Source organism: Coregonus lavaretus, assembly GCF_964263955.1.
Source record: "Coregonus lavaretus genome assembly, chromosome: 29".
Taxonomy (NCBI): Eukaryota; Metazoa; Chordata; class Actinopteri; order Salmoniformes; family Salmonidae; genus Coregonus; species Coregonus lavaretus.
In genome coordinates, this window is record NC_140016.1 from 20,438,020 (window position 1) to 20,464,394 (window position 26,375).

Sequence of the window (26,375 nt, forward strand, 5' to 3'; positions counted from 1 at the left end):
CAACAAAACAAAGGAGATGATCGTGGACTTCAGGAAACAGTAGAGGGTGCACCCCCCCTATCCTCATCGACGGGACCGCAGTGGAGAAAAAGCTTCAAGTTCCTTGGCGTCCACCCACTCAGACAGTGTGGTGAAGAAGGCGCAACAGAGCCTCTTCAACCTGAGGAGGCTGAAGAAATGTGGCTTATCACCTAAAACCCTCACAAACTTTTACAGATGCACAATTGAGAGCATCCTGTCGGGCTGTATCGCCGCCTGGTACGGCAACTGCACCGCCCGTAACCGCAGGGCTCTCCAGAGGGTGGTGCGGTCTGCCGAACGCATTACCGGGGGAAAACTACCCGCCCTCCAAGACACATACAGCACCCGATGTCACAGGAAGGCCAAAAAGATCATCAAGGACATCAACCACCCGAGCCACTGCCTGTTCACCCCGCTATCATCCAGAAGGCGAGGTCAGTACAGGTGCTTCAAAGCTGGGACCGAGAATGAAAAACAGCTTTTATCTCAAGGCCATCAGACTGTTAAATAGCCATCACTAGCACAGAGGCTGCTGCTGCCTATTGAAATCACAGGCCACTTTAAAAAATGGAACACTAGTCACTTTAATGTTTACATATCTTGCACTACTCATCTCATATATATATATATACTGCATTCTATTCTATAATATACTTCTGTATTTTAGTCCATGCCGCTCTGTCATTGCTTGTCCATATGTATATATTCTTAAATCCCATTCCTGACTTTTTTATGTGTATTGGGTAGATGTTGTGAAATTGTTAGATATTACTGCACTGTCGGAGCTAGAAGCACAAGCATTTCGCTACACCCGCTATAACATCTGCTAAACACGTGTGACACATACAATTTGATATGTAGCTACTAAAATATGTGGAAAATAAATCGCACACAATTAACAATTTTATTAAAAAGCAAACATTTTTGACTGTACAAAGCTGTTTCACATGGTACAGGTATAAATATTGAAGCCCCACACAAGGTGATGCAGTGCCTATCAAACGTTTGGCTTGGGACAGATACAAATTCTAATCTCTAAAAATGCCAGTGTTGTCAGGAAGATGTTGGAACAGTTTGAATGAAACAAATGTCTTTCAATTCATCTGCTGTTGATAACATGAAATATCAATGGGGACGCTGAATACTTCATTACAAAATGGGGAAGAAACTAAAGAACACAAGAAAATAATGCACCATTTATCTCCAACATCTTCACCACTGTCTTGAAGCAGAACTCGATAACCTGATTATGAATGTGATCATAACATTATTACACCTAAAAATTACACAAAACTAGAAACAAATGGCTTCCAAAAATCAGTTTACCCCCCAACTCAACACAGCCATCAATGGAGAAAACATCAGTTTGTCTGGTAAGATGAAAGCTTGTTTTGTTTTAGTCATTTAGCAGATGCTCTTATCCAGAGCGACTTACAGGAGCAATTAGGGTTAAGTGCCTTGCTCAAGGGCACATTGACAGATTTTTCACCCAGTCGGCTCTGGGATTAGAACCAGCGACCTTTCGGTTACTGGCACAACGCTCTGAACCACTAAGCTACCTGCCGCCCCACTTGTCTACACAGGAATGAACTAAAGGCTATCCAAAAGTGGTTTCTGTACTGTAGTCCAGGATGAGGATTGTGCTCTTAACAGATGTGCATAGTGGAGGAGACAGTATGCTTCATGATTATTGCAATAATCCATCATACCTAAAAATGACTGGTAGCACCACTTCCATAGTAAATGTAATTTGATGTACACAATACAAAAACATTGCAGGAGGGGGGTGTTAGTGGTTGCTTGGTTCCAAAACAAACCATTGTACAGTCACCAATCTATCCATGTTTAGCATATCCATGTGATATTTACATAGCTACGTAATCACTTTTTATGAGTGGGTGATTCATAACAATGAGCTATCCTTTTGGCAGCATACTACTGCTGTATATGGGGGACAATTTAATATAATTTATCCAAAGCGGCTTACAGTTAAAATCCATTCCGTATGGGGTCCTTGCCCTATAAAATCGGGTGTTGGAAATAAATTTGCCCCGGGGCCACACGGTCTTTGACAAGGTCCGGAGGGCCATACTACAAATGTGTTATTAGAATTGGCTGCATGTTTGACTATGACTAAATTAACTGTAGTGTGGGGAGAAAATGTCAGATCATATCATTTTGAATCTAATAATTATTTTGGTCAATTTATTTTTCATAAATTAAAAATTATTGAAATGCCTTATTTGATTGCCCTTATTTTTAAGGATTTATACTACATGCTGTTACCTTGGAAACACCTTTTCCCCTGAATAAAACCCATTCATGATGTTTATACAAACAACAAGATTCAAATAGATTATTATGCAAACATTATTCAAACATAACCTGCACATTATATTCACGTATACAAAAATCACTTTCAAAACATTACTGGGCCAAATAGAAAAGTGAGGATATTTAGCATGATGTGTGAGGAGGTGTGCTTGTAGGATTTGTCCCTTTCAGAGAGAAATTGTCTGTCGCCTGCTTATAGGAGGCAGAAGCTTCATGAAATCCTGACATAGGCAGGGCCAGGATATGTAATGGACCAATCTGTCTGTCACGCTGTGGAGAGCTCCACCCCACTGTCACAAACTCCACTGTCCTCCCATCCTTCCAGCTTCAGATCCCACACACGTTCTGAGAGACACCCTGCAACACAAAGAGAGAGAGAGCGAGAGATAAAGGGGGAGGGGTTAAGAGCAGGGGACTTCTTATCCCAGATTATTCTATTGAAATCACATAAGGTATACTGGCTGAGTTGTTTTTGAGCTTACCTAAGAGCTCTGTGGTGCTTTGGGGAGCCTGTTCTGTTTCACACAGTGCCCCCTGCAGTACTGTCAAAGCGGCACAGTTTCCCACAGTCCTGAGTCCCTCCAAAAGGCCCTTGACCATTCCTCCAGACACCTACAGACGGTGGCATAGAAGTGTTACTTATCAAGTTGTCACGTGCACAAGTACAGTGAAATGCCTTTCTTGCAAGTGCTTATCCCAACAATACAGTAATCAATATCAGTAGTACTATAAAATCAAGTAGAACAAACGAGAAATAGATAAGAAATAAGACCAAGAGAAAGTAAAGTAAGCTACAGTGGGGGAAAAAGTATTTAGTCAGCCACCAATTGTGCAAGTTCTCCCACTTAAAAAGATGAGAGAGGCCTGTAATTTTCATCATAGGTACACGTCAACTATGACAGACAAAATGAGAAAAGAAATCCAGAAAATCACATAGTGGGATTTTTAATGAATTTATTTGCAAATTATGGTGGAAAATAAGTATTTGGTCAATAACAAAAGTTTCTCAATACTTTGTTATATACCCTTTGTTGGCAATGACACAGGTCAAACGTTTTCTGTAAGTCTTCACAAGGTTTTCACACACTGTTGCTGGTATTTTGGCCCATTCCTTCATGCAGATCTCCTCTAGAGCAGTGATGTTTTGGGTCTGTCGCTGGGCAACACAGACTTTCAACTCCCTCCAACGATTTTCTATGGGGTTGAGATCTGGAGACTGGCTAGGCCACTCCAGGACCTTGAAATGCTTCTTACGAAGCCACTCCTTTGTTGCCCGGGCGGTGTGTTTGGGATCATTGTCATGCTGAAAGACCCAGCCACGTTTCATCTTCAATGCCCTTGCTGATGGTAGGAGGTTTTCACTCAAAATCTCACGATACATGGCCCCATTCATTGTATGTCTTCCATTTCCTAATAATTGCTCCCACAGTTGATTTCTTCAAACCAAGCTGCTTACCTATTGCAGATTCAGTCTTCCCAGCCTGGTGCAGGTATACAATTGTGTTTCTGGTGTCCTTTGACAGCTCTTTGGTCTTGGCCATAGTGGAGTTTGGAGTGTGACTGTTTGAGATTGTGGACAGGTGTCTTTTATACTGATAACAAGTTCAAACAGGTGCCATTAATACAGGTAGCGAGTGGAGGACAGAGGAGCCTCTTAAAGAAGAAGTTACAGGTCTGTGAGAGCCAGAAATCTTGCTTGTTTGTTGGTGACCAAATACTTATTTTCCACCATAATTTGCAAATAAATTCATTAAAAATCCTACAATGTGATTTTCTGGATTTTTTCCCCTCAATTTGTCTGTCATAGTTGACGTGTACCTATGATGAAAATTACAGGCCTCTCTCATCTTTTTAAGTGGGAGAACTTGCACAATTGGTGGCTGACTAAATACTTTTTTCCCCCACTGTATATACAGGGTCAGTTCCAATACCAAGAAAATACATATATATAGATAGAGATAGATATGTATAGGGGTAAGGTGACTAGGCATCAGGATATATGATAAATAGAGTAACAGCAGCGTAAATGATGACTTCGAGTGTGTGTAGAGTCAGTAAAAATGTGTGTACGTGTTGTGTGTGTGAGCAAATTAAGTGAGTGAGTGAGTGAGTGTGTTGAAGTGTCAGTGTGCCTGAGTGTGTAGAGTCCTGTGAGTGTGCATAAAGACAGTGCAAAAATGTAAATTAAATACAAGGGTCAACTCAGATAGTCCATGTTGCCACTTTGTTAGCTATTTAGCAGTCTTATGGCTTGGGGATAGAAACTGTTCAGGAACCTGTTGGTGTCAGACTTGATGCACCGTTACCTCTTGCTGTGCAGAAGCACAGAGAACAGTATGGCTTGGGTGGCTGGATTCTAAAGATTTTCTGGGCCTTCCTTTCACACTGCCTGATAGAGGTCCTGTACGGCAGGGAGCTCGGCCCCAGTGATGTACTGGGCTGTCAGCACCACCCTCTGTAGTGCCACGCGATTAAGGGCGGTGTAGTTGCCATACCAAGCAGTGATGCAGCCAGTCAAGGATTTGAGGGCCCATGCCAAATCTTTTCAACCTCCTGAGGGGGAAGAGGCGCCTTCTTCATGACTGTGCGCGTGTGAGTGGACCATTTTAAGTCCTTAGTGATTCGGACACCGAGGAACTTGAAGCTCTCGACCCGCTCCACTGCAGCCTCGTCGATGTGGATGGGGGCATGCTCGCCCGCCATTTCCTGTAGTCCACGATCAGCTCCTTGGTCTTACTGACGTTGAGGAAGAGGTTGTTGTCCCGGCACCACAGATCACTGACCTCCTCCCTGTAGGCTATCTCATCGCCGCCGGTGATCAGACCTACCACCATCGTGTCATCAGCAAACTTGATGATGGAGTTGGAGTCGTGGGTGAACAGGGAGTACAGGAGGGGACTAAGCACACCCCCCGTGTTGAGGGTCAGCGTGGTGGAGGTGATGTTGCCTACCCTCACCACCCGTCAGGAAGTCCAGAATCCAGTTGCAGAGGAAGGTGCTCAGTCCCAGGGTTCTGAGCTTGGAGGGGACTATGGTGTTGAATGCTGAACTGTAGTGTTTGAAAAGCATTCCCACATAGGTATTCCTCTTACTTAGGTGGGTGAGGGCAGTGTGGAGTGTAATTGAGATTGCGTTGTCTATGGATCAGTTGGGGCGGTATGCAAATTGGAGTGGGTCCAGGGTGTCTGGGATGATGGGGTTGATGTGAGCCATGACCAGCCTTTCAAAGCACTTCATGATTACAGATGTGAGTGCTACTGGGTGGTAGTCATTGTGGCATGTAGCCTTTTAGAGTTCTGGAATGATGGTGGTTTCCTGAGACTTGTGGGGATTACAGGCTGGGTCAAGGAGAGGTTGAAAATGACCGTGAATATGCCTGCCAGCTGTTATGCGCATGCTCTGAGAACGCGCCCTGGAATACCGTCCGGCCTCGCGGTCATAAGAGTGTTTAAGACCTTACTCACGTCAGCCTCGGAGAGCGAGATCACCCAGTCCTCTGGGTCAGTGGGGGCCCTGACGCACAGCATCATTCAACAATTGAGTCAAAATTCAATGGAAGTGTTGAAAAAAAGTCCCCAAGATTCTATGAGAACATATTCATTCACTTTCTGTTCTGATTTTAATTTAAGGTGGGAGAAATCTGACCAAGAAAGACGAGAGACTATGAAAGTGAAATTTCAATCTTACAATGTCTGTGTGACTCACGAGCCCTATATTTCCCCCTCATGTCTTTGCCTTAGGTTGGGATAGTGTGTGTGTGTGTGTGTGTGTGTGTGTGTGTGTGTGCGTGTACCTCGTAGCTGTCCAGCAGTGTGCTGGCAGGGGAGGGGCTGAGTCTGAAGGCGCTGTTGAGGATGCCCAGCCCCAGCGTGTGTGCCAGGCTCTCCCAGCCCCTCTCCGGGCACTCCAGGGCCTGGCATAGTGCCCGCTTTGTGTCTGAGCCCAGGCTCTGCATGTCACCTACAGAAATATGACACCATTGTACTCCACAGTGGACAAGAACCAAGATGAGACAGCAGGGGAACCCTATGGCTTAAGCTGTAGAGATTACAATGAAGGGGTTCGTTAACACTGAAGTGCATGAGCCAACCTTGAGGGGGGACGAAGATTGAGGCGTTGGTCTCTGGCTTGTACTCTTTTCCATTCAGAATTTCCAACACCTAGAAGTACAAGGAAGAGGGAGAATATTTAGCGAACATTCCAGTTGATCAAAAGTCAATTCTCAAAAATGCTTTCAACTCTTGAATTCACACCAGTAGTTTCGTACAGTCATAAAATGACTTTCATAGTAAAAATTAAAAGGTGTGAGAAAGGATTGTAGCAATATTAGTCAGAGAGTAGAACATGGAGCTTAATGACAAAAACATCAAAGTGTGTGCACGCGGGACCCACCTCAGGAGTGGCAGCCATGTTGAGAGGAGTTGTCCCTGGGATGTAGCCTTCGTCCTGCTCCTCCTCTTCCTCATCCACACAGCAGTCATCCTCTCTGAAGAACAGGGGCTCAAAGTTTTCTTTGTGAGGATCGGCACCTAGACATGAAAAGATTTATAAAGTCATTTCTGTCTTTGAGCTTGGACAATATTATAAAAGGGGCAGTTACAGAGCAAACATCAAGACAAAGTCATCAAATTGAGACATTTGCACAAAGGCGACAGTTTGAAGAAACGTAGTCACACCTGCAGCCATGAGGAGAGCGGTCAGCTTGACAGAGCCCCGCCCTGTGGCTATATGGAGAGGGCTGGAACCGTTGTAGGTGCAGCAGTCCACATCAGCATTCCCCTAGGGAGGAAGAGAACACTGTCAACACACACGTCTTACGCACACGACCATCGACCCTCACAAGGAAAGGGCTACTTGGGTTGTGCTAGTCTCCCATCCAGGTATTGACCAGGCCCAACTCTGCTTAGTCTCAAGATGCCAGCCAGTAGAAAGATGCAGGGTGGTAGGTATGGAGGTAGGCAAGGCTTCTACGGTACGTACCTCCAGTAGCAGGCAGCCTGCCAGGGAGACGTTGTCCAGCTCAGTGGCCAGATGGAGCGCTGTGCGGCCGCAGCTCCTCTCCTGGACCTCCACACTGCCACCGCTCACCAGGAGGTCCCTGAGGGAACACAGGCTGTTGGCCAGCACTGCCAGGTGGAGGGAGCACAGTCCTGGAGGATAAAAGCACTGTCATACTCTAGTGGACGCTTCACGTTGTACTGTGTGTGTGTGTGTGTTTCTGTGTGTTGTACCTGCTGCGTTGGGGAGGTCCACCAGTTCCACTACCTCTCTGTGTCGCAGTAGAAATCCCACCATCCCTCCCTCCTTCTGCTGGGCGGCCAGGTGAAGAGCTGTGTTTCCGTGGCGATCAGACAGAGTGACATCAGCCCCAGCCAATAGGAGGGCCTCAGCCACCGCCTTCTGCTGGGTTATCACCGCTAGGTGTAAAGGAGTCTGGGATAGAGGGACAAATATGGGGTTCTGATTTTACTGCCTCAGGTTACCACAGAAATACCAGGCTCGTCAGTGTGTGTGTGTGTGTGTGTGTGTGTGTTACCTGGTAGAGGTTGTTCCTCATGTTGAGGACCTCCTCTCCAGGCAGGACAGAGAGGACCTGAGCTAGACTCCTGACTGCGTCTGTCTGGCTGTGGATCACTCCCAGATGGAGACCACTGGAGAAACAGAGGACATGCACAGATTGGCATGTGCTACTGGAGAAACTATGCCACATATCATGGTTATATATCCCATTGGCATCAATGCAAAACTCAATGCAGATGGACACAAAACGGAGGCAAATCAATGCAGTTAGAAAAGTTAGAAAAATGTAGTGACAGTTATGTTTACGTTAGAATTAGGTCTGAAGTGATAGGTTGGGTGGTAGGAGAGGGGACGTACGTGTCACCGTTCTCGTCCTGAGCCGTCATGAGCTGGCGCTGTGGAGCCAGCAGGTAGCGGACATCTCCAGTGACGGCGTACTGGAAGAGGGCTTCAGCCTGCCTCTCAGCAACATCCACCAGCCTGGCCTCCAGCACACACTCTTTACACAAATATAAAAACATTGTCATTAACTGGATACACAACACCCTGGCCTCCAGCACACACACTGACATCCTACAGTAGTCTGACTCACTCTGGGTAATCACTTTACAAATGTCTCTGTTGACCTCACCTCCAGTCCTGTCCCCTGGTCCTAGTTCCACACCGCCCCCTCTCTCCTCACTCGTCTCCCCAGCAGAGGCATCCTCTGACTTGGCTCGGACGCCCACCACTGCCCCTGAGGCCAGGTCATCATCCATGTCGCTGTCATCACCACTGTCCTCCGCTCTGCCCTGTGGAGCTGTGTCGAGAGGGAACATGGGTTGAGCGTCATTCCTATCCTGAACTCAAACAGAATTGATCTCTAAACCCTGGAAAACATACAGAAACACACTCACCATGTTTAATGACCGCCCCGCCACCACTCATGCCAGGGGAAAAGCCAGCGCTATAGCCGGTGCCGTAGTTATTGTAGCTGGAATAGCCCTGGAAGAAACCTAAAATATAATCAAAAGTTGTTATTTTAGCCTAAATAGACAATAAAGCTTTTGAAATGGTACTTTATCTTGTGTTTTGGACTTTTGTTAGACACTACCCATTTGAAGTTTACATGGCTTGTCTCGTTCACCTTAAATCACATTTCATTACATTTATTCTGTTATGTAAAAATGTATGACTAATAAGAAACATGTTTGGTGTACCTCCTCCCCCGGAGCCGGGTCCTCCCCCAGCAGAGGAGCCTCCTCCCCCTGTTCCCCGGTACAGGCCCCCTGCTCCACCTTGGCCGCTGTAGTCCTGGAAGTTAGGCAGGGTCTTCTGTCTCTTCCTCTGCACCTCTTCCTTATCTGAGGATGAAGACCAGGGGCAAGATGAGCGGATTGACTTGACAGATGACAGAATTATGGGTTATTTTCAATTTGAACTCTGTGCCCTAAGAATGGCACAAACTACAGTGGGTTGGGATGGAGGCCAGCATGCACAAGGGGTCTCCAGGACCAGGTCTGGGGATGTTTCAGAACAGCTCACCTATGATCTGCGGGTGGTAGGTGAAGGGCTTGGGCTCGCTCGTCTCGTTGTCCGATTTACGCTTCAGCTGCACAAACACTGAGGTGGGCTTCTGGAGGTTCAGGTCTCTGTATTTGGGGGTCTTGAAAACAATGGCAAACTGTGGAGGGGGAAGGGGGTGGAGATGTTACTCAAGGTTAGGTTATAGTACTGTTACAGGGGAGGAAATGTAACATTTGTGTGTCACTGACCTGTCGGTGGACATCAGTGGGGGAAAAGTCCCCAAAGGCCTCCCATGTCAGCCCTGTCTCGTCATCCTCATAGAAGCGCACCTGAATGTCATCTGTCACGACAGGGGAAAAGGTACACTGTCACAACCCCACTTCTAAACTATGAGTAAAGTAAGAAACTGGTGTTGTGAAAGATATTGGAGGATAATACAAGTACACTAGAAAAAATACTTATTTATCATCCAAACCAACAAGTTTGTGAATAAAGCCTTCAAGTGTTACTGAATATCTTTCATGTGTCATCTGTCATGGAACCACAAGTAAATGTCAACATCTTTCCAAGGTAACAAGGAAATGGTGCCCCACAACTCCAGACAGAAGTATTTGAATATCCAAGAGAAATGTTTTGACTGCACTGTATATTTCCTCGACAAGGAAACTCCGGTCTTAGGAAAGCTACTGTGTATGCAGGCATATGTTCCAACCCAACACTAACACACCTATTTCAAAGAATCATTGAACATTGTCTTCTTCAGTATGGATTGTTTGAATTAAGTGTTTTAGTGCTGGGCTGAAAGAAAAGCCTGTAGGACAGGAATAGGATATCACTGATTGAGTCTCCTAAGAATGATACACAGTGAGGTAGAAATACTGTAGACTGGAGATGAGGCCCTTTGTTTGGAAGTCAAACAGCAGAGCCCAACAGAGACTTGAACTTCTGTCCCAAGAGAGGATCTTTCATTCCAGGGTTGTTGACGTACTGCCAACAGGCCAATGCAGCAACAAACAAAAAAAGGTTGCGAGAACACAATACGCCACTATAACTCTTCCTCCTCCTACACTTGCATAACAGATGGGGAATTCCCTGAGGTTGGAAAAGCAGGCTGGAGGACTTCCTTCATGAGTAGTAGTGTGATGAATGATGATGTCACAGAGAGACATGTACCGTGTTGATTTTAAGAGCCAAACTGTACCGGCTCTGATATTTTCCTTTCCAGCACAGTTCCAGCAACTATGGTGGATGCGTAACCAGGCCGGCGGAGTACAGCTCGGCTCAAGTTTGACTCAGCTCTGGAGTGTGAAAAAGGAACTACTGTACCTTTCTGAACCTTGTCACAGAGCAGGTAGATCTCCTCTCCACCCGTCACACAGCCAGCTGTTCGGTCCATCCGCACTATCTTCAGGTTAGACGCATTAGGAGCTTCTGCAGACAGGACAAGGGAATAGAGAGATGGTCAATAGGTCAGCTCAGATCTTCTGTTTAGTGCAGGCAGAATTACATTTATTGACAGCTAATAGGTAACTAAAAAAACGTTATTCTTTGCGGTGCATCATCCCTATTGGATGCCTTACAAATCCTTGAAATTGCCCTTTGTTATCAAACTTCAAACCACCATTTTATTTGTTTCTCTTCTAAATCTTTTCTAATTTCAAGAAACCACAGACACCCCAAATGTGAAGAAGAAAAGACTTGACATACACAAACTGTGTGGATACTTTCACGCAGTAAAGGGCTGGCATCAACATTTAAAGTGGAGGCCTAGTTTCAGCCTGGGAGAGGAAGCCGAGTGACAAATGTGATGTAGAGGAAAATACACTCACAGAGCTAGGCAAATGAAACCAGGGCACACATATATGGTTTAATTTCAATACATCTTAAACTCTGTGAATAAAAACGTGAATTCAATGATGCACTGCATAAAGGCACGAGAGCGGTTCTATTCATTTGTTTAAACAATAGTACCTTCCTGAGTTTCATTAAGCTGAGGCACTTGGTCTTGTTGCTACTGGGTAGCATGTAGCCTAATATGGTGTGTTTCTATGGTGAGGTGAGGGACCTTTGTCATAGATAGACCACCCTTCACTGATAATGTAAAGAAGAAACAAAATGGTGGACCATTTGGGTCATGGCTAAAGACTGTTTTAGCTAGCTAGCTAGTCATTGTTTTGTTGGGGTCAGAGTGCACTGGAAAGCACAGCACAAATGGCCTAATCCTAACTTGAGATCAAACCACTTTAGCCAGACTTTTGCATTAATCATGCATTGATGTCAATGGGAGAATTGAGTTGCATATGCAGATGTTATAAACATTTGGTGGAATTGGCGCTAAGTGACTATGTGGCTGTTAGTGACTTACTGCTGTCGAAGATGGGGTCTGAAATGACGGGGTCCAGTCTACGGGAGAAGCCACCGTCACTGTCTGGGAGGAAGGCTGTGAACATGAGGCGCACCACGCTCAGGTCCATCTCTTTAGCCTGGTAGGACGCTGCATTGTGGATCAGGTTTTTCTGGTGATCTGAACACACACCCCATATGTGAAGGTTGAATGTGAAGCAGGCAATGCATAAATTCACATACAGTTCCTTCAGTAAGTATTCACACCCCTTGACTTTTTACACATTTTGTTGTGTTACAAAGTGGGGTTAAAATGGATGCCAACAATGTACCAAAATACCCTGTAATGTCAAAGTAGAAGGATATTATTTTTTTTTTTAACAAATGAAAAATAAAACACTAATATATCTTGATTAGATAAGTATTCACACCGCCGGGTCAATACATGTTAGAAACACCTCTGGCAGTGATTACAGCTGTGAGTATTTTTGGGTAAGTCTCTAAAAGCTTTCCACACCTGGATTGTGCAACATTTGCCCATTATTTGTTTTAAAATCCTTCAAGCTCTGTCAAGTTGGTTGTTGATCATTGCTAGACAGTCTTTTTCAAGTATTGCCATAGATTCTCAAGCAGATTTAAGTCAAAACTGTAAGTAGGCCACTCAGGAACATTCAATGTCGTCTTGGTAAGTAACTGTAGTGTAGATTTGGCCTTGTGTTTTAGGGTTATTGTCCTGTTGAAAGGTGAATTCGTCTCTCAGTGTCTGTTGGAAAGCAGACTGAACCAGGTTTTCCTCCAGGATTTAGCCGGTGCTTAGCTACAATCCGTTTCTTTTTATCCTGAAAAACTCCAGTCCTTGCCAAAGACAAGCATACCCATAACATGATGCAGCCACCACCATGTTTGGAAATATGGAGAGTGGTATTCAGTGATTTGTTGTAGTGTTGGATTTGCCCCAAATATAACACTTTGTATTCAGGACAAAAGTTAATTCCTTTGCCACATTTGTACAGTATTACTTTATTGCCTTGTTGCAAACAGGATGCATGTTTTGGAATATTTGTTTTATTCTGTACAGGCTTCCTTCTTTTCACTCTGTCATTTAGGTTTGCATTTTGGAGTAACTACAATGTTGTTGATCCATCCTCAGTTTTCTCCTATCACAGCCATTAAACTCTGTAACTGTTTTAAAATCATTGGCCTCAGTGAAATCCCTAAGCGGTTTTATTTCTCTCTGGCAAATGAGTTAGGAAGGACGCCTGTATCTTTGTAGTGACTAGGTGTATTGATACACTATCCAAAGCCTAATTAACAGCTTCACCATGCGCAAAGGGATATTCAGTGTCTGCTTTTTTTTTTTTTTTTTTTTTTTTTTACAATCACTGCCCTTCTTTGTGAGGCAACTTCCCTGGTCTTTGTGGTTGAATCTGTGTTTGAAATTCACTGCTCGACTGAGGGACCTTACAGATAATTGTATGTGTGGGGTATAGAGATGGGGTAGTCATTTAAAAAAATCATGTTAACCACTATTATTGCACACAGAGTGAGTCCATGCAACTTATTATGTGATTTTTTTATGCAAATGTTTTAGGCTTGCCATAACAAAGGGGTTGAATACTTTTTAACTCAAGACTTTTCAGCTTTTCATTTTTTATTAATTTGCAAAAATTTCTAATAACAAAATTCCACTTTGACATTAAGGGGTATTATGTGTAGATCAGTGACACAATTATCAATGTAATACTTTTTATATTCAGGCTGTCACACAACTAAATGTGGAAAAAGTCAAGGGGTGTGAATACTTTCTGAAGGCACTGTATGCAAAACAAAAAATATTCTTAGTGCTCTGGAGAAATATATTCATTCAGTCCATTGTCTTAAAGGTGACTGACCAGTGAGCTCTCGGGGGATGCGGACCTCTCCCTGGAAGGCATCCATCTCGGGTTGGATGACAATACCACAGTTGTAGCCCATCCTGTAGGCCTCAGTCATACGGTCCTCCAGGGTCTTACTCACGTTCTTCTTGGTCACGTGGAGGATGCCCAAGTTGGGGAAACTGTCACATGGAGTTATTGATTTATATGTGGTATGTTTTTAACCCCTTACACTTGTGGAAATTGGCCTATATGGATACGGCCAAATTGAAATGTTTCTAACAGAAGAACTATGAAAAGCATATGCATGACCATGGCAGCAATTGAAAGAGAACACCTTGGAGATGATGGGGAAATGATCAGACCAAGGATGAGGATACAACAGTTCACCTGACACAAGACTGAATCCAAACATTACACTGTTGATTTTATGTGCAATTTACATATACTGTACTTTTCACAGCATTTGTCAATGATTACAAGGGTTTGAGTGAGAGGTCTAACTAGTGTCTCCAAGTGCCCACACACCTCTCCAAACTGTGCACAGTTCCGAAATTATGTCAATGCACTTTTATGACTCAAGGACAGAGCCTTCAACTATAAAGAGCTTATTTTTTTTAGCTTTCCTAGCTTTGCCATTGAGGAACTGAAGCGACCACACACAGTTGTTTATTTGGAACACAGCCCAGCGTCCCCACCATCACACAATTACTGTTGTTGTTTACGCAATCCAAAAACATTCTATTATAAATCACAATTTGGGTCAGGTGGGCATCATTTGAAAGCTTATTATATTGCCAACATGGCTAGCTAAATGATAAAATACGATCTTACAGTGTTAGGCTTTCAAAAGGCACTTCAGACAAACAGATTGCAATTTTGGTGCGCATAGAAAGGAGTCATAAGTGCATTCAAGTGCTTGTTCCGCGGCTAGTTTTCTTCACAATACGACAAACATAGGCTCATTCTGTTCAGGACAACCCAGGGTATAACACATGTGCTCAAGTTTATAATGGCTGTCAGTCAAAACCGATACAGCGCTGTGAAGCAGAGAACCTGAGCTCTGACATCATGTATAGCATGTTACTGTACAGCCACTGCGTTCTAATTTAGGCGCTTAGCAATGACAAAATCTGCCATTTCAACCCATATACGGGATGTTAATGGGGAGGGCTTCGTAAACATGCAAGATAACACCACAACAAAGTACGTTCAGGTTAGATGGGGAAACCCTAAGTGAGAAATGACATCAATACATAGGATATCAAAGGAAGGACCTGTAATCATCTTATAGGAAGTCCTGACATTTCTGCAATGTTGTCAATAAGTAAGCATATTAAAAGCTGTTAAATGTACCGGTAAGCTAACTGGTGTGTGTGTGTGTGTGTGTGTGTGTGTGTGTTAGCTAGAGAGAGAGAAAAGTGGAGACAAACACCTGATGCTGGAGTCTTTGGGCTGTAGGTCTGCGATGCAGATGCCCTTGTCACACTGCTTGCCCACCAGACTGTGGGCATGGAGGTGGGCATCTTTAGAGTTGGTTACCAGCTGTACCACCACACGCGCCATCCCCTGGTAGTTACAGATCTGCAAAGAGGGAGGGAGACACTTTTTAGACCAGATATTAAAACTACAGCCCCGGGAGCCAGACTGCTAGGCGCACACACGCAACAAGCATTCAAAATGGTTGAAAATGCCAGTCCAAATGGTAAACAATACCTGAGTGATGAATCGACCAAATAAAAACACGAAGGAAAGGATGGATGAAAACAGTGTTCCACATGGCTCAGATTTTGACACTCAGGGTTAGGGTAGGTTGGGAAACTCAGTCTTCTTAATAAGTGTCCAGAAATATTTTCAAACAACGGTAAAAGGTTGAGTTCAGCCAAAGATCCCATCCAATCCGAAACTCCTCGGCATACCGTCACGGGAAACTCCTCAGTAAAATGGTTAATAAACATTATTTGGCATGACATGCCACATAAAAATATATTTAGTATTTTCCCAAATTCTGTTTTCTGTTGTTATCTTTCCTGGTTTGGGATTTTTCTCTCCAGTTTTTTACTCTCAATATTACAAGTATTCATAGAGAAACATGAATTCCCCTTTAATTGCGCATCTAGCAAGAGAGGAATGTGTTGGTCTAGCCATATTTATGCTGTTAGGCCTACTACTGAAGCACATGTCATGACAGAGTTAGCAAAACAATCGCCACCCAAATGGTACAAATAATCATGATATAATTATGTCAGGTAAGCCTACTTTGCGATGAACATTTAATTGAGAATGTTTTTGGGGAAAGTCTTTCTGTCTACCCACATACAGAGTAGTAGACAAACGCGCAACCAAAACAGACAGACGGGGGCAATATTGATGGAAATTAATTGGCAGATATTGTGTTAAGTTTGGCTTTTTAAACCAATCGTGGCTAACCAGGGGTGGGATAATGTCAATGTGACTTTGATTGGATAGTAGCCAATGATAGCCAGGAGCTTTATGTTTGACATTTTGCGATGGAACACATGACAAAAATGCATGTACTTTCAGAATTGATTGGCGAGTTACTCATAGGTGGGCTGCGAGCTACTGGCAGCTGTTGGAGACACCTACTGTAGACGAATGCCACTGAACTAGGCCTTCACTTCGCGTCTTTCTGGTTCCCCGAGACAAGATTGGCCTACATACAAAACCAACCCTGTTCCTAGAAAACAGCACGTGCTGTTAGATGCAATAGCCAGAGGGTGAGACTGAAAAACACATTTTGAATTTGCCTACCTAGAAAAGTCTCTAGCCTGCTCTTGAGCTCAAACGTCTCTTTCCTCAACCCTGTCCTTAGCCACAGCATATACTTATATGGTTTTCTAGAATATAAGGACTAGAATACAACTCCTCCCTTGGTTACCTATTTGGGTTATAGCCAGACTGCTAGGCGCTCTCATGCTTACATAGTATGGTAGTGTGGTGTTTTGTGTAATGAAATACAATTTTGTCAAATCTAACATGTGCTCTCCGGGTTATTGGCTCTTAGCCTGTGCAGCTAGTTCAGGCATAACGACTTAATGACTAAATTACTGAAATGTAAATGTAAGGACTTGACTGGCTGGCTGACTGGCTGAGTGACAGGCTCAGTTAGGAGCTGGGGTGTGACTGTCAATGACAGGCTCAGTTAGGAGAAGGAGTGACTGTCACTGACAGGCTCAGTTAGGCGCTGGAGTGTGACTGTCACTGACAGGCTCAGTTAGGCGCTGGAGTGTGACTGTCACTGTGTTTTGTGTGTCATGTGGTTATTCAGACACTTTCTCTAGGGGGGAAATGAGTAACTCTTGCATCAACAAAACACACACATACAATCACACATACACACGCAACAAGCATTCAAAATGGTTGAAAATGCCAGTCCAAACGGTAAACAATACCTGAGTGATGAATCGACCAAATGAAAACATGAAGGAAAGCATGGATGAAAACAGTGTTCCACATGGCTCAGATTTTGACACACAGGTTTAGGGTAGGTTGGGAACCTCAGCCTTTGCACACTGTTTCATACGTGACCAGAGCTATTTTCAAACAACGGTGAAAGGTTCAGTTCAGCTAAAGTTTCCCGGCCAATCCAAAACTCCTTGGCTTACCCATCACGGGAAACCCCTCAGTTTACCCGTCACCAATTCTTCACAGAAAAGACAATGTGCATTTCTCTTCAGTGATCACATACGCATTTCATGCAGGTGAATCACTTTCTATGACACACAGACCAGTGTCTCACAGAGTTCTGTTCTGACTAAAAGGAAGCCAACATAGTCTAGATCTAACAATAGAAGGTAAACAACATACTTGATCTGTCAAAGGCTGACACAGGGGGAGGTAATCGTACGCCATCTAACCACTTTGAAATCTTACACATGCTTCCTTGTCAAAATTAATACTACACTACCGGTCAAATGTTTTAGAACACCTACTCATTCAAGGGTTTTTCTTACTTTTTACTATTTTCTACATTGTAGAATAATAGTGAAGACATCAAAACTATGAAATAATACATAAGGAATCATGTAGTAACCAAGAAAGTGTTAAACAAATCAAAATATATTTTATATTTGAGATTCTTCAAATAGCCACCCTTAGCCTTGATGACAGCTTTGCACACTCTTGGCATTATCTCAACCAGCTTCATGAGGTAGTCACCTGGAATGCATTTCAATTAACAGCTGTGCCTTCTTAAAAGTTAATTTGTGGAATTTCTTTCCTTCTTAATGCGTTTGAGCCAATCAGTTGTGTTGTGACAAGGTAGGGGAGGTATACAGAAGATAGCCCTATTTGGTAAAAGGCCAAGTCCTTTTATAGCAAGAACAGCTCAAATAAGCAAAGAGAAACGACAGCCAATCTTACTTTAAGAAATGAAGGTCAGTCAATCTGGAAAATGTCAAGAACTTTTAAAGTTTCTTCAAGTGCAGTCGCAAAAACCATCAAGCGCTATAATGAAACTGGCTCTCATGAGGACCGCCACAGGAATGGAAGACCCAGAGTTACCTCTGCTGCAGAGGATAAGTTCATTAGAGTTAACTGCACCTCAGATTGCAGCCCAAATAAATGCTTCACAGAGTTCAAGTAACAGACACATCTCAACATCAACTGTTCAGAGGAGACTGTGTGAATGAGGCCTTCATGGTCGAATTGCTGCAAAGAAACCACTACTGAAGGACACCAATAAGAAGAAGAGACTTGCTTGGGCCAAGAAAGACGAGCAATGGACATTAGACCAGTGGAAATGTGTCCTTTGGTCTGGAGTCCAAATTTGAGATTTTTTGTTCCAACCGCCGTGTCTTTGTGAGACGCGGTGTGGGTTAACGGATTATCTATGCATGTGTATTTCCCACCGTAAAGCATGGAGGAGGAGGTATTATGGCGTGGGGGTGCTTTGCTGGTGACACTGTCAGTGATTTATTTAGAATTCACACTTAACCAGCATAGCTACCACAGCATTTTGCAAGAATACGCCATACCATCTGGTTTGGGCTTTGTGGGACTATCATTTGTTTTTCAACAGGACAATGACCCAACACACCTCCAGGCGGTGTAAGGGCTATTTTACCAAGAAGGATAGTGATGGAGCGCTGCATCAGATGACCTGGCCTCCACAATCCCCCGACCTCAACCAAATTGAGATGGTTTGGGATGAGTCGGACCGCAGAGTGAAGGACAAGCAGCCAACAAGTGCTCAACATATGTGGGAACTCCTTCAAGACTGTTGGAAAAGCATTCCAGGTGAAGCTGGTTGAGAGAATGCCAAGAGTGTGCAAAGCTGTCCTTAGTACTACAGAGCTGATTCAAATAATTAAAGCTTGATGACGATTTGGTTATTTGAATCAGCTGTGTAGTGCTAGGGGAAAAAACAAAACGTGTACCCGGGGGGGCTCCAGGAAAAAGTTTGGGAAACCCTGCTGTAGACGAATGCCACTGAACTAGGCCTTCACTTCGCCCCTTTCTGGTTCCCCTGAGACAAAATTGGCCTACATACAAAACCAACCCTGTTCCTAAAAACAGCACGTGCTGTTAGATGCAATAGCCAGAGGGTGAGACTGAAAAACACATTTTGAAGTTGCCTACCTAGAAAAGTCTCTAGCCTGCTTTTGCGCTCAAATTTATTTTTCCTCAACCCCATCTTTAGCCACAGCATATACATATACAGTTAACTAAAATATAAGGACTAGAATATAACTCCTACCTTGGTTACCTATTTGGGTTATTTTACAAGGTGAAAAGTGAGGCTGCAGTGAGAATTCAGGTCTTGTTGGAGAGTTCATGGTGGAGTCACTGACTTGCACAGAGCACACACACGTTGCTATTGTGTTGTCCTTGTCTTGCAGATCAGATTAAATTAAAATTGCCCCCCCAGGGATGGATGCAAGCACTGAGCTGAGGAGAACTCAGCCTTTTAATCTGTCTGTGCATCCTCCAGGCTCTCTCACTGAGAACAGGCCTCCTCTACATGGGGGTTGAAAGGCCAGAGATACTGATGCTTAACACTTACCTAACAATTACTGTAAACTGATTCCTAGTAGAAAACAAAGACATTTGTGCTATAGATATACCCTCCTCTACATATTTATTTGGACAGTGAAGCTAAAACTTTTAATTTGGCGCCATACTCTAGCCTTTTGGATTGAGATAAAATGTTTCATATGAGGAGACAGAATGTCACCTTTTATTTGAGGGTATTTACATACATATCTGTTTTACCATTTAGAAATGAAAGCATATTATGTATCTAGTCCCCCCATTTGAAGGTATCATAAGTATTTGGACAAATTCACTTTTATGTGTATTAAAGTTCAGTATTTGGTCCCATATCCCTAGCCTGCAATGACTTTCTAACCCCTCACCATTATCAATAACAGGGGAGGTTATACAGTGAGGGAAAAACGTTTTTGATCCCCTGCTGATTTTGTACGTTTGCCCACTGACAAAGACAATAATTTTAATGGTAGGTTTATTTGAACAGTGAGAGACAGAATAACAACAAAAAAATCCAGAAAAACGCATGTCAAAAATGTTATAAATTGATTTTCATTTTAATGAGGGAAATAAGTATTTGACCCCTCTGCAAAACATGACCTAGTACTTGGTGGCAAAACCCTTGTTGGCAATCACAGAGGTCAGAGGTTTCTTGTAGTTGGCCACCAGGTTTGCACACATCTCAGGAGGGATTTTGTTCCACTCCTCTTTGCAGATCTTCTCCAAGTCATTAAGGTTTCGAGGCTGACGTTTGGCAACTCGAACCTTCAGCTCCCTCCACAGATTTTCTATGGGATTAAGGTCTGGAGACTGGCTAGGCCACTCCAGGACCTTAATGTGCTTCTTCTTGAGCCACTCCTTTGTTGCCTTGGCCGTGTGTTTTGGGTCATTGTCATGCTGGAATACCCATCCACAACCCATTTTCAATGCCCTGGCTGAGGGAAGGAGGTTCTCACCCAAGATTTGACGGTACATGGCCCTGTCCATCGTCCCTTTGATGCGGTGAAGTTGTCCTGTCCCCTTAGCAGAAAAACACCCCCAAAGCATAATGTTTCCACCTCCATGTTTGACGGTGGGGATGGTGTTCTTGGGGTCATAGGCAGCATTCCTCCTCCTCCAAACACGGCGAGTTGAGTTGATGCCAGAGCTCGATTTTGGTCTCATCTGACCACAACACTTTCACCCAGTTCTCCTCTGAATCATTCAGATGTTCATTGGCAAACTTCAGACGGCCCTGTATATGTGCTTTCTTGAGCAGGGGGACCTTGCGGGCGCTGCAGGATTTCAGTCCTTCACGGCGTAGTGTGTTACCAATTGTTTTCTTGGTGACTATGGTCCCAGCTGCCTTGAGATCATTGACAAGATCCTCCCGTGTAGTTCTGGGCTGATTCCTCACCGTTCTCATGATCATTGCAACCACGAGGTGAGATCTTGCATGGAGCCCCAGGCCGAGGGAGATTGACAGTTATTTTGTGTTTCTTCCATTTGCGAATAATCACACCAACTGTTGTCACCTTCTCACCAAGCTGGTTGGCAATGGTCTTGTAGCCCATTCCAGCCTTGTGTAGGTCTACAATCTTGTTCCTGACATCCTTGGAGAGCTCTTTGGTCTTGGCCATGGTGGAGAGTTTGGAATCTGATTGATTGATTGCTTCTGTGGACAGGTGTATTTTTATACAGGTAACAAGCTGAGAATAGGAGCACTCCCTTTAAGAGTGTGCTCCTATTCTCAGCTCGTTACCTGTATAAAAGACACATGGGAGCCAGAAATCTTTCTGATTGAGAGGGGGTCAAATACTTATTTCCCTCATTAAAATGCAAATCAATTTATAACATTTTTGATATGCGTTTTTCTGGATTTTTGAGTTGTTATTCTGTCTCTCACTGTTCAAATAAACCTACCATTAAAATTATAGACTGATCATTTCTTTGTCAGTGGGCAAATGTACAAAATCAGCAGGGGATCAAATACTTTTTTCCCCTCACTGTACCTCTGTAACTTATCCGTAATCATGGTAGCATCCACATTAAATGTAGAAGTGTTCAGAAACCTATTATATTCTTATTTACAATAAAAGTGACTCCAAAATGACACAATACATTATTTATCATTCATTTCTATTGGGTACAAAATAATCTGAAACACAACCAAAATAAACTTCAAATGCATCCAACAAGTTTATAGAGTGAGAAGCTTGATGTAGTCATTGCGTGCTAGGAATATGGAACCAAACACTAAACCTTTGACTACTTTAATACACAAGTGAATTTGTCCAAATATCTATGACTCCTTCAAATGGGGGGACAAGATACATAATATGCTTTCATTTCTAAACGGTAAAACAGATATGTATGAAAATACCTTAAAATAAAAGGTGACATTCTGTACTGTCGCCTTATATGAAACATTTGATCTCAAATTCAAAATGCTGGAGTATAGAGCCATATTAAAAGCTTTAGCTTCACTGTCCAAATAAATACGTAGGGGAGCATATATGTTGCACAGAAACAGAACTCTCATATCAATGTACTGTGTAACTTCTTTGTACAGAAGCACAACACAGATAGTGGGCTACATGTGCCTCCACAACCTCTAGAACAGGTTTGAGAGACACCATGTTCTTCGCTCTGAGGCAGTCGTTTCATGTGTGAGTCTGTCTGAGACCGTGGGGGCGAGCTGAAAACACTGTTTCCTGTCGGTGACGCCACTCAGCAGTTCCTAGTAATTACCCATATGACACAGGAGGAAATTTCAAACAGGCTTGAAACAAAGTAAATGGCAGGTCAGATTTATATACCCGTTTTCAAACACCTAATTTTCTAACATGTGCTCTCAGGGTTATTGGCTCTTAGCCTGTGCAGCTAGTTCAGTCATAACGAATGAATGACTAAATTACTGAAATGTAAATGTAAGGACTTGACTGGCTGGCTGACTGGCTGAGTGACAGGCTCAGTTAGGAGTTGAGTGTTACTGTCACAAAGGTTCAAATGTATTTAAAGAAAACCACGCTAGGCAAATGAGAGGTTGGAGAAAGTGACAATACCTAATCCTACTACTTGAGCAAAATATGTAGAGGCACGAGAAGAGGTGATTTCCCAGAGTTTAGTCTGAACATAGTTCAAATTGCCTAAGATAAATTAATATTTGTGGTGTGTGAGTGAGTGAGAGAGAGAGAATGGATTTATTTAAATGCCATGAAAGGATTTCTGTCAGGATGGGCCTGTAAATGTTAGTTTGAAATACAAGCGGAACTGATCATAACTTTATTAATTTATACACAAAAAAAACTTACATCTCAAACATGATAGACAGAAAATTCCTAGGAATCTCAAGCAGAATTTCTACTTCTGCTTGTTCAGTTGAAGGATCAAAGGAAGGAAGGAGTGAAGGACAGACAGCAGGCAATTAGGGAACGGAACGAAGAAAGTAAAGTAAAGGAGGGAAATAACTCATTAAGGAACGGAATACGGAAGGACGGAAGGCGTGAAGGAAGAAAGGAAGGAAATGATGACATAAGGAAGGACATGTTGGTGGGACTTACCTTGACATGGGGATAGGACTTTCTGTTCTTCTCACTAGAGGCCCCTGGTAGCCCGCCGTGAGAAGGCCCCTCACAGCCATAACGAAACCTGAAGCCCCGCTAGAACAGACATAGAAAGCTTTAATGACACTCAACTGTACACTTTGAAATGTGGTTAAATTAGCTTGTTTATGTAGCCTATGCTGTGACTGAGAGAAGGAGCACTGAAGAAAAGGGTTACCTGTTTAGGCTGTTCAATGATTTGGAGGTAGGGTCCATCTGCTGTAACTAAGAACAAATAAACAATGGTTTATGTTCGTTTTACAGCAGGACTGGCCAACTCTCCTCCTGGAGAGCTTCTGTACTGGGTGTGCAAGCAGGCTTTTGTTCCAGCCCTGCTCTAACACACCTGATTCTGCTAACTAATCAGCTGCCAGTGAGGACATTGATTAGCGGAATCAGGTGTTGAGCGGCGCTGGAACAAAATCCTGCACAGCTAATAGCCTAGCTCTCCAGGATCATCCCTCTACTAAACAAACATATGACTTTCCTCAGGTGCTGTGGTAGAGGATGTATTTTAAATCAGATAAGAAACAAAACTGACAAGGTATGGCCCTTTTAGGAATGGGGGCCTGGGCTATCTACTAATTCCGTGTCAACAAAACACCTTCTGCTCTCTGTCTCAGAACATCTTGGTCCTCAAACAACTGTTAGCTGAGCCAGCTTCTTCCCTTTCATGCCTAATGCAGGGCCCGCTGCCTAAGCCACATCCTCCCACTGATGTAGCCTCAATCAAGAACCTCATCTTCCAAATGATGTTCGGCTTTAGATCTCTATAGAACAGACAACCTTCATCAGGGATCTGGCTGTTCACGGTTGATGGTCTTTTACAGCTTCAGATGTCTGGGCAGTTCAAAAAGGCAGTCAGTAGCAGTACCTTGAACCTTATATGCCCATTCCCACAACCACTAGCCTCGCATAAACAACTACTACTAGTGTCACTTAAACCTTGGTATTAAACAGCCTTCTTGAGACCAAAGGAGAAGTGAAAGCACAGAGAAGGAGAAGTAGGCTTTATGTTTACATTACAACTCTGCAATATCATGAAACTGAGTTTAGAAAAACAACCTTTTCATAAAAGAACAGAGGTGGCAAGAAGAGCTTGCTCGACAGTGAAAGCACTCTCCAATTTTAGGCTACCACTGGCATTCATTAAATTACATCTTTAGTTAGGCCTATTTCATCTCTATTTGGGTATAAAGGCCTAGACATGGGGCATATCTGAAGGGGACAGATGGGTGCAGGTAATCAATATGGCTCATAATGGGGTTTATAAAGGGGCACATGACTTCTTACCTGTCCGGAGTGAGTTGGAGTGTGACACGGGAGGGAAATTCAGAGGATCCCATAGTGGATCTACGTCAAAGTTGTACTACATGAAAAGAAAACAAGAGAGAACAAAGATATTGAAATCTAATTTCACTGACAAATGTAGAAGGTATGACTAACATCTATGAAAGAGACACTGGCAAACCTGTCAGATGAAGAGACATCTTTAGCCACCGTGTTAACCTCTCCTTTAATATGGGCTGTTGTTCTGAAGTGTTATAGGTTAATAGGTAAATCGATTTCTGCTTCAAACTCTGTGACAAAGGATATAGCCTATAATGTATAAAAGACAAATACAGAGATTCCGTGTCGACATAGCATGGACATTAAACACCTAGCTTACTTGTGAGTGAGGTATGTAAGGCTCCTCTTCTGCCATGGTGTCTGAGAGAGAAGACAAAGACCTTGAGAAAAGTAATGGCTTATAAAGCAGTAGTGCACATATGCATATTACATACAGGTATATCAAATTGACTTAACGGAATTAACGATTTCAGTGATTTCCTGCATCTGACCCAATCTCAAATGTGGCCTGATTAAACAGTTTTCGTTACATTTGGATTTGCTACTGGTAATGCTCTGTGCACAAACCACTTAAGTTAGCTAACTAGCCAGTTAACGTTTAATAGCTAACTAAAACAAGTGTCAAGATAAATTAGCTAAAGCAGCACCCTCTCTTAAGTACATTTTCCAATAGCCCCATAATGACTAAATAAAGACAAGAGCAACCTGACTTTATTGGCTTTATCTAGCTAACTAGCTAGCTACTTCGTTGTTTGATTGTGGCTAGCATGCATGATAGTCGAATAAACTATTTTAGTTGGCTAGCATGCATGCTAGCTAATAAAGAGGAAGTGGACAAGGCTAGTTAGCTAACTGGTTACACCAGCTAACGGTAGCTAAGCTAACTATCAATAAACTTTCTAAATGAGTTACTCATTAAATTGAAACATTGTAGCCAATGCTTACCTTAGGTCACAAATGCGATTCCTACATCAACATGAAAGTCCAAGGCAATGGCAGTCCCAATCCAATCAGTTGAGTCGAGTTTTGCACATTATTGCGCCATACTTGCGACGTGAACTAATTTGACCTAATAAAACATTGACAGTATCTATGGTAAATTGTTCATATTACACATAACTTGTTACACGTTTGCATCAGTAAACGAAGATTAAATATGTCAGTGCCAGCTAACACCAAAGGACAGCAACATCGATTTATACAGTTGTTCAGACACTTGACTTCCCCACTAGAAATTTCACTGCGGTCAAGTGAGCCGACACTCGCATAACGCGGTTAAGCCATCTGCGCTTCACTTTCCTCCAGAATTTAATGCGCGAATACACAACACTTTAGGGTATCGCATGTTTTCTGAAACTGAGTAGGATGCACTTTCATGCACAGATGGAGACGATAGCTACAAATCATTCCAAGTAAAACAGTTTGAAGCACACTTATTCAATCTTTCATAATCAAAATTATACAATTTTCGCGCCTTATCAAAAATTACTTTGATATCACGGGAAGAGTGAGGCTGCAGAGGTTGCAGTAGCCTAACGGGGTGCTGTTTAGCAAATATTCAATTGTGAAAGCAAGATGTGTTTACAGTCATGACAAACATACACAGTTCACAGCCACACGCACACACGCACACACACACAGTTTCACAACAAGATCTAAGTGAGCTTGATATGTTTTTCTTGAATTATAATCCCTAAATTCACTATAATAGGACAAAACAAGTATTTTTCCCATCTTGGAGCTGGCATAATATGAGGATGTTATGCTTTGCATTATTGATGACAATGGATTATTGATCTACTAGTGGCTCACGTGACAAAACATATTTAAGATG

At 43.1% G+C, this 26,375-nt stretch overlaps 1 protein-coding gene across 1 annotated transcript; it reads right to left on the reverse strand.

The window, feature by feature from the left end:
- Window positions 1–911: 911 nt before the first annotated feature.
- Window positions 912–25,823, reverse strand: LOC311105257 (nuclear factor NF-kappa-B p105 subunit-like). Its single transcript, XM_084147347.1, has 24 exons — window positions 25,487–25,823; window positions 24,861–24,901; window positions 24,485–24,560; window positions 23,370–23,416; window positions 23,150–23,248; window positions 15,034–15,182; window positions 13,617–13,780; window positions 11,747–11,905; window positions 10,708–10,812; window positions 9,630–9,721; window positions 9,400–9,538; window positions 9,075–9,218; window positions 8,772–8,870; window positions 8,507–8,674; window positions 8,233–8,374; window positions 7,892–8,006; window positions 7,587–7,788; window positions 7,336–7,505; window positions 7,032–7,134; window positions 6,748–6,884; window positions 6,446–6,515; window positions 6,149–6,315; window positions 2,838–2,967; window positions 912–2,712 (listed from the first exon to the last, which is right to left on the reverse strand). Exons 2-24 carry the CDS (start codon window positions 24,894–24,896, stop codon window positions 2,621–2,623), a joined length of 2,805 nt encoding a protein of 934 aa, XP_084003473.1. The 5' UTR covers window positions 24,897–24,901; window positions 25,487–25,823; the 3' UTR covers window positions 912–2,620.
- Window positions 25,824–26,375: the final 552 nt, after the last annotated feature.